This window comes from Urocitellus parryii, chromosome 13 (genome assembly GCF_045843805.1).
Source record: "Urocitellus parryii isolate mUroPar1 chromosome 13, mUroPar1.hap1, whole genome shotgun sequence".
NCBI classification, from domain to species: domain Eukaryota; kingdom Metazoa; phylum Chordata; class Mammalia; order Rodentia; family Sciuridae; genus Urocitellus; species Urocitellus parryii.
Genome location: NC_135543.1, coordinates 65671962 through 65685354, shown reverse-complemented (window position 1 = coordinate 65685354; position 13393 = coordinate 65671962). Strand labels below are relative to the sequence as shown.

The window sequence follows — 13393 nt, the reverse complement described above, 5'->3', positions numbered from 1 at the left end:
ATAGCAATAAAAAGCAAAGCAACGCCCCCCCCCATATCTATCTGTCTATCTATCCATCCAGCTACCATCTATCTATCAGTATCTGTAAGCATATGCATAAATATATGTGTGTGCATATATATATATATATATATATACATATATACATATATACATATATATATCTTCAGAGTCTGGATCAAAAAGGTTTGTGCTTATGGTACATACAAGGGGAAAATATTTTGAACAAAGATTGATTACCAAAAAAAAAATATATAGAAAAGAAATCTTAGAATCTGAATTCTAAAGAATCTGTAAAATTGGAGCTCATAAGCACATAGTATTTAAGTTGTGCTTATCAATCCAGAGGTGCCTATAAATACATTTCTCTGCACTCCTACATCCCATCATATAATGGTGTAATATCATCCCCTCATTCATTTCTTTTCCCAGTTATGTTACAACAATAACAAGCTTTTTTGAACCTTCACATTATGCCGGACATGGTATTGAATACTTTACAAATTAGGGTATAATTATAAAAATAATCCCTAATAAAAAGACACATTCCCCGAGTTAGAAAATACCAGTGTCCAGAATGCTGATTATTAAAGAAATAGTAGTTCCGAAATGTCTCCCATTTTATTTATTTGACCAGAAAAATGACAAACATCAGTAAGACCTCACCAGCCATTGCTATTCTTGGTTCCAAAAGTGTGACCTTTGTCAAAACAAAAAGAGCAGAATCTTGGCTCTGTGCCCGGCAGACTCTGTGCTCCTCTACTCATGATACTTGGCAGACTTCTCATTGTGTAAGACACAGGCACTCTGTGGGGCTCTCCCCGTCTCCCTGTGCTACAGCCAGAGAGCCCACAGCCCTGCCAGTGACTCCCTCCTCCACTCCCTGCTCTGGACCTGTTCATTCATTTTTAATTTTCAGGTTTTACCATCGTCTCTCCACCACATACCCTCAGTCCCTGGTGACCCTGTTCTCTTCTCTACCTCTGAGATCCACTTCTTTAAATTCCATGTATAAATGAGATCTGTTCACAAGTACTCTGTAGTTTGAAATCCCTTTTATTTTTTGTGACACTCAAGATCTAACTTGGGGCCTCTTGAATGCAAAACAGGTGCTTTACCCCAGAGCCCAGCCACCAGCCACCAGCCCCTTGAACTGGTGTCTGCCTCGACTGTAGGCAGTTTGAGCGCAAGGACTGTGTTTTGACTATTTTCATTTACTTAATGCCCAATACTGTGCCTTACTGTAGGAATTTAGTCTCTTGTGTTTGACAGAGGACAGAACTGGTCCCCCAGGCATGACGGGAATGATGAACTGGCTGCCCACATGACATCAGACACTTCCTCCACTCAGTGGGACCCTCTGAATGGCAGGAGTCATCTAGCTAAATGTGAAGACAACGTAGGGTCCATCCTCGTTCAGTTTCTTTTTTCTACCACGAATCTATGATTTTCTCAAGTTTATGTAGACTTCGGAGCTGACTGTTTGGTACTCCAGGAACAGGTATGCTAAGTTATTTCCTCCTCCTCCTTACCATTCTCCTTCTTTTTTTCTGCCTCAAAAAAGGAGCTGGTGGATGGACCCCACTTGTGTCAAATAAATACCAATGGCTGCAGATTGACCTTGGAGAGAGAATGGAGGTCACGGCTGTGGCCACCCAGGGCGGATACGGGAGCTCCGACTGGGTGACCAGCTACCTCCTGATGTTCAGTGACAGTGGGAGGAACTGGAAGCAATATCGACGAGAAGAGAGCATCTGGGTATGTTTTCCAATAATTAGAATCACTACTTGTTGCTGCAAACCTGTAAAGAGAAATAGTCTTCATGTACACTTTTTATTTTGTTTTCAATTGACACATAACAATTATACATATTTAGGAAGTACAGTCTGTTAGATACATCTATGCACTGAATAGTAACTAAATCAGGGTATTAGTTTGGGCAAGGATATTTTGGAGAAAACTCCAAAATCACAACCAACAAAACTACAAGTAGAAAAATCAGATTATGACTAAAAAGCTTCCATACATCACAGGAAGCAGTGAAGAGATAACCTAGAGAATGGGGAAAGATATTTGCAAAAGATACTTCTATTGAGAAAAAGGATTTTAAGGATTACTTTGAAAAAAAATTTTATGTGAAAGCAAGTTGCCCATTTCAAAGAAAATATTGAAAGAGCCTCTTGTTACTATATCCTTAAGTAGTGTGGAAGATTAAGAATAATACAAATCCTTTGTAATTTTCCTCATTTTGTTGAATAATATATTTTAGCATTGCCTCTGCATGATTTCACATTAGTATATTGAATTTATTCTTTCATTTTCTCTGATTTAATCTCATGCTTCTGAAAGATACTGAAGTTTTAAAATTTAATAAATGAGCAGATTCTCTATGTAGGACAGGTTCAAGAACACAGGCTTTGAACTTGAAAAAATCGTATTTTCTTTATTATGTAGATACATTGAGAAATTCCAGGCTGTAGATCTCAGTGAGATCCTCCAGAAAACTTTGAATTTCCTCACGGTGGTGGCATTTCTATTGGTGATTATGTCTCAAAGCCTTTTTTGGAGGAATAATTTTTGTTTTAATTTTGTGAATATTTAACTTATTGTATATTTAACTAATTGAAATATATTGCAAAAATAATTTGGTACCTACGGTTTGGAAGTAACTCAGATGTGTTTGAAATCTTGCTTTGCATCGATGAAGGCTATTTAAAAGGTTGGTGACGGTTTCCCTATAAAAGAGATATTCTAAAACCAACACCTTCTGTCTCCCCTTCCTTCTTTCCCTGTTTCCTTTTTTTTTTTCTTACTCTAAAAGGTTATATGCTTAGGGAGAAATAATGTGAAGAATAAGGTCTGTATTAATCCAAAATAGTGTAAGTAGCACCAAATGCCCGTCCCCACCATCCCATCCCCTGTGGGCGGAGCTGAGCTTCACTGGAGTGACTGGTTTCCTTTCCTGAAGGCACATCACAGCATGAGCGTCCTCTGAACTCACAGTGTCTTTCTGCATCTCTGGTTCGGGTTGACTTGTGCTTCTCCAAAACACATGCTGGAACCCTAACCTACAGTATGTTGAAAGGTGACTTTATTTGGAAATTGGGTATTTGCAACCACATTAAAATGAGGTCAGTAGGGTTGGTCTTAATCCAGTGTGACTCCTCCTAAAATGCAGACATTTGAACACAAAGATGGACACACATGGAGGGAAAGAACACTCCATGAAGAGGAAGTAAGACGTCTACAAGCCAAGGAACACTGAGGTCGCCAGAAGCTAGGAGGTGGGCAGGCGTGGAACAGGTCTTTCCCGAGTGCTTGTAGAGGTAGCTGCCCTGTGGTCAGCTCCGTCTTTTGGCCTCTAGGAGCTTAGTTACTTTGTGTGAGGTACTTTGTTCTAATGGCTCTAGGAAATAAGTGCATTCTATGGAGTTTCACTCTTCCATGTAGAGACCAGAACATCAGCAAGTGTTTTCTGAATTAATGAGTGGATTCATCCTCTCCCAGGATGCCTTTCTTGAGCAACCACACTGACTGTAGTCTCTCCCAGCCCTGCTCTTGTCTAGGACATGGTTGCACTAAAACTCGGACGTGTGGTATTGTGAGGATCTGGTTCCTCCTGCCATTTTGATCCAAGAAGTGTTTGAGGGCAGGGTTTTGTCATGGCTCGCCCTTCATCCTCCATCCCTCTGACCTGCAAATTGTCACCATTTAATAAATTCAGTGCCTACTCTGACTGCACAGAATTGTAGGGTGAGCCAAACGTTAATGCTAAAGAGATGGAACCCACAGACCAGCCCAGAGATGATTATTGGGTGTTCACCTATGAGACACAGACCCCAGGGACTGCAGAATGGAGCTTAGACAGGCCTTGAAGAGAGTGTTTGGAGTGCTGCAGAGTGATGAAGGTAGGTGTCCTAGAATGCAGAATAACATGAGCTCCAAGATGCAAGAGGACTGGCCATACAGAGATGGAGAGACTGAGGAGTTTCATGAAAGTTGTAGAATAGCCAAGAGCGAGGGTCTCACGTTTGAATTATGAAATGCCTCTGCAGATAGCTGAGTTTCTCCACCTACCTCAGCATCCAAGGGACCTTTTCTTTGTTCAGTCACCCATTCATGCTTTTAGAAAATAAGTAAATGATTGACTTTAATAATATCTTCTAGGAAAATATAAGCTGAATCACGATTATCTTCTTGATGAGTGTGGCCTCTCTGGTGTGTTCTGTTCAGTTACTTTTTCAGAAGTAAAATTCACTGATTGTCTTAGGTTTATCATTTTCTTAAAAGGATGAGTTGATATTGGCTGTTATATAGTCTTGTCATTGCTGCTGTAATAATAAATTGCATATCTTATATGAGCTTTCACCCTTGATCTAGGCAATAATTCTAGATTTCATGAATGGAGTTAAAATAAGTTAGCTTAAAGAGATTTGGTTTTTATGTATAAAATTATTTACACTACGGATTAAAGAAAACTGCATGTTTTTGTAAACCTACTATCATTTTTTTTCCAGCACAGATTCAGACTGGCTGCAGTGCTTGCCTTAGATTTATTGCATTAACCTTCCTCTCGCAGGAAAACAGAATGTGTCTCCAGATCTCTTCTAAAAAGCCTATTTCTTTTATTTTTATGTTAAGGACACATTAAAAATTTATTCTCCAACCTCGTATATTTCTTGGATGCTTTCCTTATCCTGTTTTTTTTAATGGCTTTTTAATTTTTTGGGTCTGGGTCTATTCATTAGCTACACTAATGTTTTCTATTATTAAAGATCCACACTTGCTTCTCTGCAGTGCCTAATTCTAGAAGCAGAGCGATTAAAATGATAAAACCCAAACTCATATAGCAACAAAATCTGAATGTTCCAACTTTGGGGGCTGTTTATGTTCTTTATTTATCCTGCTTAATGGGAATATCCATGTGTTTTATTGCAGAAATAGTCATGTGTAAGATTTCCGCCTAGTCACTGATGCTTGGTGTATGCAGTATAGGACCTTCCTAAAATCTGAAAGAAGAACAATCTGAATCTGAAACGAATCAGGTGTCAGGGTGTCATGCATTGGATCTGGAATGTCCCCCAAAGGCTTTGGCTCTTGGAAAGTGATTGGATCAGGAGGATTCTGGCCCCATGAATGGATTAATCCGTTGTTGGGTTCATAGCTGAATGAACTATTGAAGGTGGTGATTATTGTAGGAGGTGGGATCTGGATGGAGGGAGTGAGTCCTTGAGGATGTGCTCTTGGGGATTACATGCATCTGCAGCCCCTTCCTCCATCTCTTTCTGCTCATCAGAGGTCCAGGATCAGTGGACCCAAGTGATCATGGACTGAAACCTCAGAAGCTGTGAGCTAAAATAAATCTTTCTTTCCTTAAGTTATTTTTCTCAGGTATTTTGTTACAGCCACAAGCCATCATCCCTAGTGTCAATTTTCCACTTATTTCTGTGAGACTTAAGAACCAAACCTGTAAAGAAATAGATCAGTCTTTAATTCCTTTTGAAATTTTCTACAGGCTGGGATTGGCTATGGTCAGATCCTTATCCAATCCTTCCACTTGGCTTCAAGCTTTCCCTGTAAGCATCAGACTCCATTTCTGTTTGGGTGTCAAAAAAAATTAGAAAATGAGCATGCTTAAACACAAATTATTGCCTTCCACACTCTCTCCACCACCAAACCTATCTCCCCTGGGCATCCACCTGTCAGTAAATATTGCCATATTTACCAGCTGCTTGAGCCAAGATCCTTGGAGTCACCAGTGAACTCTATTCCTGCACACCCCACATTGGCTCCATCAGTGTATCCTGTCAACCCCAAATCCTTTGAGAATATGTGGGGTCTGTCAGCTTCCATCACTTCCACCATGACCAGTACGGCTTGCCTCCCAGTCCTCCCCTGGACTATTGCATATGGCTTCCAATTACAAAATTCGTGGAATTTTATTTTCTTCAATCCTTGCTGCAAATGACCATGGATTTTGTGTTCCATACAATTGTAGTTGTTTTCAAGAAAGAACTTTTGTAGATTAAAGGAAGCAAAATTGACTGTATTCACTGCTTCTCTCTGGCTTCATAACACTTTGTGCTACACTGTGCTTCTGGATGCTCTTTAAAGGTGTCAAGTGAGGTCCGTCTTTTGTAGTATCTGTTCAGTCCCTTTGAAATCTTTCCCTTGGTAACTTAGCATATATAACTTCCTCGATTCATTTCTCAGATAAATATTCTCTTCTGCATAAAATTCTTTTATTCCAGGCCCGAACACACATACACACAACCCTTCCACCCCATCCATCCTTCATCCTTGTCTCTTCCTTTGCTGTGTGTTTCCTTGTGGGACTCATTATTTCTTGGTACTGTATATGGAGTTTTGTTTGTGTTCTGGATCTCTCGCTCAGTTAAAATGTTTTATGCAAAGAAAAAAGTATCCCCTGAATAATATTGTGTGAGTTTGTTTTGTAACTTTTTAACTTTCTGGTAAAGAGGATGAGTTTTGCTTTAATTATATCATCGGTTATCTTTATCTTCTCCCAAGTTTTATCTTTATCTTCTCCCAAGTTTTGTTTCAAAGAATTACCTTTCATCTGTATTGAAATCCAGCTGAATTATTTCTCAGTACTGGTCATCTTATCACCATTTTACTTTGGAATACAAGTAATATCCACAGATATTAAGTCCTTCCGTAGTAATAATTAATATTATGTGAAAATACAGTCATTTGCCTCATAATGAAATTTTAGACAGAAACAGCCGTATGTGATTGTGGAACCATTGGACTGTATGACTTAGGGACATCGCAGCCATCTTAGTTTGTATTAAGTACACTCTAACAATCACTATATGACAGAGTTACTTAATATCACATTTTTTCAGAAGGTGCCCTTTGTTAACAACTGGAGACAGGGTGTCTAGGTGTAAGACATGACTGTTAAGTTATGTTAGTCATGTTAGGATTTTTTAAAAGTAGTTTTAGTAAAAGAAGTGTTTTCCCCCCTCATTTGTATTCCACATAATATCCTCTTTAGTAAATATCTCTCTTTTCAAAGAATTTTGTATCTGTGTTAGTCAGTTTTTTGATGCTGTGACCCAAATAACCAACAAGATCAACTTAGAGGAGAAAAGTTGGGCTCATGCCTTCAGAGATTCAGTCCTCGGTTGGCCAACTCCATTGCTCTGGCCCACGGTGGGGCAGAACATCATGGCAGAGGGCCGCTGTTCTACTCATGGTGGCCAGGAAGGAGGGGGGAGGGAGAAGGGGCCACAGGGAAGCTGCACTCTTCCTGGGCACGTCCCCCATTGACCCACTTTCTCCAGCCATGTCCCACCTGTCTATAGTTACCACCTAGTTAATCCATTCACAATAAGTTGGACTGATTAGGTGACAGCTTTCATAATCTAGTCATTTTACCTCTGAACGTTCCTACGTCAACACAGGAGCTTTGGGGGGATACCTCTTATCCAGACCATTCCAGGACCCAAAATGTATGACCATCCAAACTGGGAAATCTAAATATACCTGCTCATGCGTGTGTTCCTGAAGTACCCTGGTGAACCTCCCTGGAAGCATAGGTTGTCTGAATTTTCTCCTGGATGGTCTGGCCTGATTGGAGCACAGGTGAGGGCATCTAATCCAAGAGCATGAAGATGGGGATCAGAGAAGAGCTGATCATGTTGGAGTGAGCAGGGACCCGATGGAAGAGGCTGCACTAAGCACCAGGCAGACAGACAAGCTCTAGGTGGCTTCTTTGTCCTTCTACAATAATGCAAATGAGTGCATCTTCTGAGCCAGGCAATGGTTAGGTGACCCTGGGAGAAGAGGAGCTGGTGGGGTGACTGGGTAGCCAGCAATCCCTGCGCCCCTGACAGGCATGGACACAGTGAGTCAGAGGGAGAGCAGGTCTGCAGACAGAGCCAGCCCCTGTCTTGTTATACAGGTGCAGTGCCTGAGCTCTGTTTCCTCCAGGCTCAGGGGTGATCGTTTGATCTCCTGTCTCCATTGATGTATATTCTGCTTCTGGCTGTAGTGACTGCAGCTTGTTCCTTCTATATCTCTACATCTTCGCATCACCTTCCCTTCATCTAACACCAAGTTGGGCATATTGTCTGTATAAAGCTGACCGCATTATCAACAGACCATGTATATTGTGCACATACAAAGAATACTCAAGATTAGGCAATATTTTTTTTTTTCACTTGAAGGAAAGGGCTTTTCCTAAATAGGAAGCAAGAGGGAAAAGCAAATATTTTGTCCGTGATTGAAAGTAATGCCATCTGCTATTTATGAAGAACACTCTGGGCATCAAGCTATATGCCCTCTGGGCTTGCCAGTACCTCCATGTCTGATCTTTGCACCATTGCATCCAAAGTCCTGATTTCCAAGAAGGTGAAGAAACAGTCTTTTTGCATTTTTCCTGATGAAGCATTCTGCAAAAATTTTAGCTCTGAACATATGTAATCCACCTCAGTGCAAAACTCAAAGAGAAAGAACGTCAGTAATGACAGAATCTTTCCTGCGAGTGGTGACCATTGAATGGGAAGTGTTTCTTAAGCTGCGTTTAAGGTCAAGCAGCCCAAGCTTTAAAAATTCCTTTGAGGTAGGTCTGTGCAAGCCAGGAGTGCCACATCAAGTGACACCTCTACAATTTGACCTTTCCAACGCTCTGGGCCTTCTTCCTTGCAAACTGAAGGGCATCACAGGGTGTCGCCCACTTCATGAGTTGTTAAAAGGCATGCTCTGAGTTTCAGTTGCAGGATTTAAAGAGTTCCGAGGATGGCTGGTGGTGACGATGCATAATCTGAATGTACTTAATGCCACTGAACTGTAGGCTTGGAAACGATTGAAATGTTAAGCTCCACGTGACATCTATCTTACCACAATGAAAGCATTTTTTAGAAAGTATGCAACAAGTTACTTCAGTAGTCAGTGGGCTCTATTAATAATGTATGATCTACACAGCACTGCTCATTTTTTTTTTCTGTTTACAAGCTAAAACCTTTAAAAAGCTCCTTGGGTTAATATTTTTCATTTAATATTATTCATCCGAGTTCAGTTAGTGTGAAGGGGGAGCCCTCTGCATCCCAATAGCACCAGGAGCACAGAGGTAGTCCCTGCAGGGAAGGATGTGGGTCAGGGCCACATAAGCTCCACGGGTAGACCTGTGACCTTGAGACACAGCAGAAGCAACTTGAACTTACACTTGTGTTCGCTTGAATGAATAACTTGCCCAGGAATTTTGTAGAAAATCAAAATGGCAACTGTGGATGAGTGTCATGAGATAATCAAAGATGGCGGTGGAATGCCATCATTGACCCCCAACCCCTTGAAGGACAAGCGTTTCCAGCTCCTTCCTTATTCCATGCCCTAAACTTTTGAAAGCACTTAGGATGATATTAAGAATGACAGGGCTACTCCAGAATCTCACTGGTTAATTTCACAGTGAGAGATTCTGTTTTGTCAGGGATTCTGTTCTTTGGTCACATTTAGAATCCATATAACAGCTGAGTCCCATCTTGTCTTGGTAATAGTGAAAATCTCCCCCGTTGTGGCTTGGATACAAGGTGGTCACTCACATCCCCTGGGTTGATGCAGGAATGATCAGAGGTGAGATGATCAGATCGCGAGAGCTGTGACCTAATCAGTGGATGGGTCCACTTGATGGGTTAATAAATTGAAAGGACTGGAGGGTAACTGTGGGAAGGGTGAACATCTTGCCATGATGTTCTGCTCACCTCGGGCTCAGGGCAGTGGAATCAGTTGGCTGACCATGGCCTAAACCTCGGTAACCATGAGCCCAGATAAGCTTTTTTTGCTCTAAGTTGTTCTTGTTGGGTGTTTTCGTCCCAGCAGTGAAAACCTAACTAACATGCTCCCTTGTGGGTTCTTTAAGAAAAGCTTCACCACGGCCCTGAAGGAGACTCTCTCAATGGAAGCCTGGTTTACCAGCAGAATCCTTTGACTTCCCTCTAGGTTCCCGATTGTGAGTCATTTAACTTTCTGAAAACAACTACCCTACCACTACAGACTTCCTAAGAGGTCACAGCCTTCATTTTTCATTCAGTGACATTGACAAATCAGAGCTATTTGCTTACCTAAGCGGTTTTCTTTCAAAAGAAGTAGAGTATATACTCTGCTTCTATCCAAGATATTGACAAGTAGGGCTTTTTCCTGCACAGAAACTTTGGCTACCATGATAAAATTTATCTTAGGGAGAATAGCCCTCTGTATAGTTAGTGAAAGTTCTAATTAATAATAACTGTCAGGGAAATGCAAATTAAAATTACGTGAGATATCATCTTGCATCTTTTAGAGTGGTTCTTATAAAAAAAAAAACAAAAAAGCCAGGCATGGTGATACATACCTATAATCCCAGCAGCTAGGGAGGCTGCAGCAGGAGAATCGAAAGTTCAAAGCCAGCCTCAGCCACAGTGAGGCACTAAGCAACTTAGTGAGACCCTGTCTCCAAATAAATACAAAATAGAGCTGGGGATGTGGCTCAGTGGTTGCGTGCTCCTGAGTTCAATCCCCGGTAATAAGAAAAAGAAAGATACCAAGTGGTGAGGGTGTGGAGAAAAGGAAACTCTTGGTAGGAATCTCTATTAGTGCACCTATTATAGAAAACAGTATGGAGATTCCTCAAAAAATTAAAATAGAACTTGCAAATGATCCAGCAACCCCACTACTAGGCAAACATTCAAAGGAAATGAGGCAGCAAGTCTAAGAGACACTTGCAGTCCAGGTCGGTAGCAGCACCATTCATAGAAGCCGACAGAGCCCCTCTAAGTGGTCATCAGTGGGTGAATGGAGAAAGGAAATGTGGTATATATACATGGCAGAATACTCTGAGCCTTTCAAAAGGAAGTCCATCCTTCCTGACAGCATGGAGAAAGGACATTATCTTAAGTATAATAAGCCAGGCACAGAGAGACAAATACTGCACAGTCCCACTTAGACGTAGAATCTAAAAAATGTTGAACTCAGAGGCAGAGAAGCCGGTGGTGCCTACCAGGGGCTGGCTGGCAGGGAGGAGGCTGTTTGGGGAGATGTTGGTCAAAAGGATGCAAAATTGCAATTACATTAGAGGAATAAATTCAAGAGATCTGTTCTACAACACGGCCGCTATAGTTATGGTGTTCTGGAAAATCACTGGGAGTAGATTCCAAGTGCTGTCACCACAAAAATGGTGCATGAGGTAATGAATACATTAATTAGCTTTATTTTGGGGTACCGGGGATTGAACTCAGGGGGGCTTAACCACTGACTCACATCCACAGCCCTACTTTTTTTTTTTTTTTAATTTAGAGACAGGATCTCACGGAGTTGCTTAGCGCCTTGTTTTTTGCTGTGGCTAGCATTGAATTCACAATCCTCCTGCCTCAGTTTCCCAAACCCTGAGAACATTTGTCAATTTAAAAAATAATTTTAAATACCAGGTATTGAACCTGTGGGTGCTTAACCACTGAGCTACATCTCCAGCTCTTTTTATTTTTTATTTTGAGACAGGGCCTCACTAAGTTGCTTAGGGGCATCACCAGGTTGCTGAGACTGGCTTAGAACTTGGGATCTCCCTGCCTCAGTCTCCTATGCCTCTGGGATCACAGGCGTGTGCCACCATGCCCAGCTAAAAAATTAATTTTAAAAAATAAGCCAAGCAATTAGTATAAAGAATTATAATAAGGGAAATTAGTCCTACAAACAGGAGAAATATATAATAAAGCTGAATTCTGGATTTTTGGATGCTAAATATTAGTATGAAGAACAGTGGAGAAAAATATGGTATCCATTAATAAATTACAACATGAATGCTGACATGTCAAATATATGATATTTTAAATAAATAAGAAAAATAGTTACTTAATACATTATATGAAGACAATTAAGTAGTTATCTGCAAAAAGAAAACAAAATAATGCTCACTTCTTTTTTTTTTACATTTATTTTTTTAATTGTAGTTGAACACAAGATCTTATTTTATTTATTTATTTTTATGTGGTGCTGAGGATCGAACCCAGGGCCTTGCATGTGCAAGGTGAGCGCTCTACCGCTGAGCCACAACCCAACCCCTGACCTCACTCTTTATATCAAAATAGATTGCATATATTTAAAGATATAAAGTAAGGCATCCATAGAGACAGTCTCAGAGGATTCTGGGAGAAAGTTTGCCTTTACCGTATTGGAGTGAGCACATATTTTTAAGCAAAATGCAAACCCAGATCACACTGAATAGACAAATAAATTATCTTTCTAGAAAAATACTACATGAAAAAATGCCACCATAGATATCAATCCAGGATTGGGAAATGAGATTTTAATGGACACAACACTGTTAATTTCCTTATCTATAAAAGTACCTTTACACATTGATGGATAAGGATGGAAAGGCAATGTAAAAATGAGAAATGTTAATGAGCAGCCCAGACCAAGAAATGATTCCTAAATGTATGAAATGATGTTCGCCTTGCTTACACATTGAAGAAACGAAAATAAAGCCGCAGCACTGAGACTCTCCTCAGTTCAGCAGGACGGATTAAAACATTTTATTTTCTCCAACTTTTACAGTTACGCATTAAGTGTAAAGTCTCTTAAAATCAAATGTAAACAGTACACCAACCCTGCGAGATCATGGATAGTACTGCTTAGCCTAGGACTCATGTTAAAAAAATTTCAATGAAAATGAAGAAGTTTTAGATTGAAGACCTAACAACCTGAGTGCTTCAGTGTGTACCCAGCAAGATTCTTTTGTGCTTTGTATATGTTTAAATCCTTAACAAGACTCTACGAGGTAGATACTAATGGTCTTCCCAGATAATATCAAGGAAAGCAAAAAAAAAAAAAAAAAAGAAAAAATTACAGGTTTTGTCTATTTAACCCAACTGTAGATTGAATGGGCAATGGCTCAAGGATTTGAACCCAAGAAGTCTGGCTGCAGAATCTGAACTCCCTGCCCGACCCCAGAGCTAGGCCTGTTATGTGCCTGCTCCTGAGTTGAGAGTGGAATTTGGAGGATTCAGAATCAGCACCACTTCAGATGCTGGTGGGAATATATATTGATACTACTCCTAGACAGCCAGCCATTTGACAACATCTATATTTCAAAATTGATCTCCTTGCAGTGTTCTGGATGAAGGTAATGCAAAAAGAGCAATGTTTTCATCTCTCAATGTACAAGCTACATGAAGTAGTTCTATTGGCAGGAATGAATCTCACCCTTACAGCAGTAATATATGCACATATATGCATGTTGGAACACACATAGATTATACCATTTTATAATAATAAAAGGATATGTTGATACAGTTCTCTAATTGCTAGGTGACTGATAAATAAATTCAAACATTTATACTCTGCAATAACACCCACCCTTTTTTTTTTTTTTTAAAGAGAGAGTGAGAGAGGGGGG

The 13393-nt window shown here is 40.3% G+C and overlaps 1 protein-coding gene across 2 annotated transcripts in view; it reads left to right on the top strand.

Moving 5' to 3' along the window:
• Nucleotides 1-1617: 1617 nt before the first annotated feature.
• LOC144249994 (contactin-associated protein-like 3) overlaps nucleotides 1618-13393 on the top strand; it is a 142262-nt gene continuing 130486 nt past the window's right edge. For both annotated transcript variants that reach the window (XM_077792302.1, XM_077792301.1), the window contains exon 1: nucleotides 1618-1758. In XM_077792302.1, the coding sequence (XP_077648428.1) occupies nucleotides 1633-1758 (126 nt within the window). In that variant the 5' untranslated portion in view covers nucleotides 1618-1632. The remainder of the gene's footprint in view (nucleotides 1759-13393) is intronic.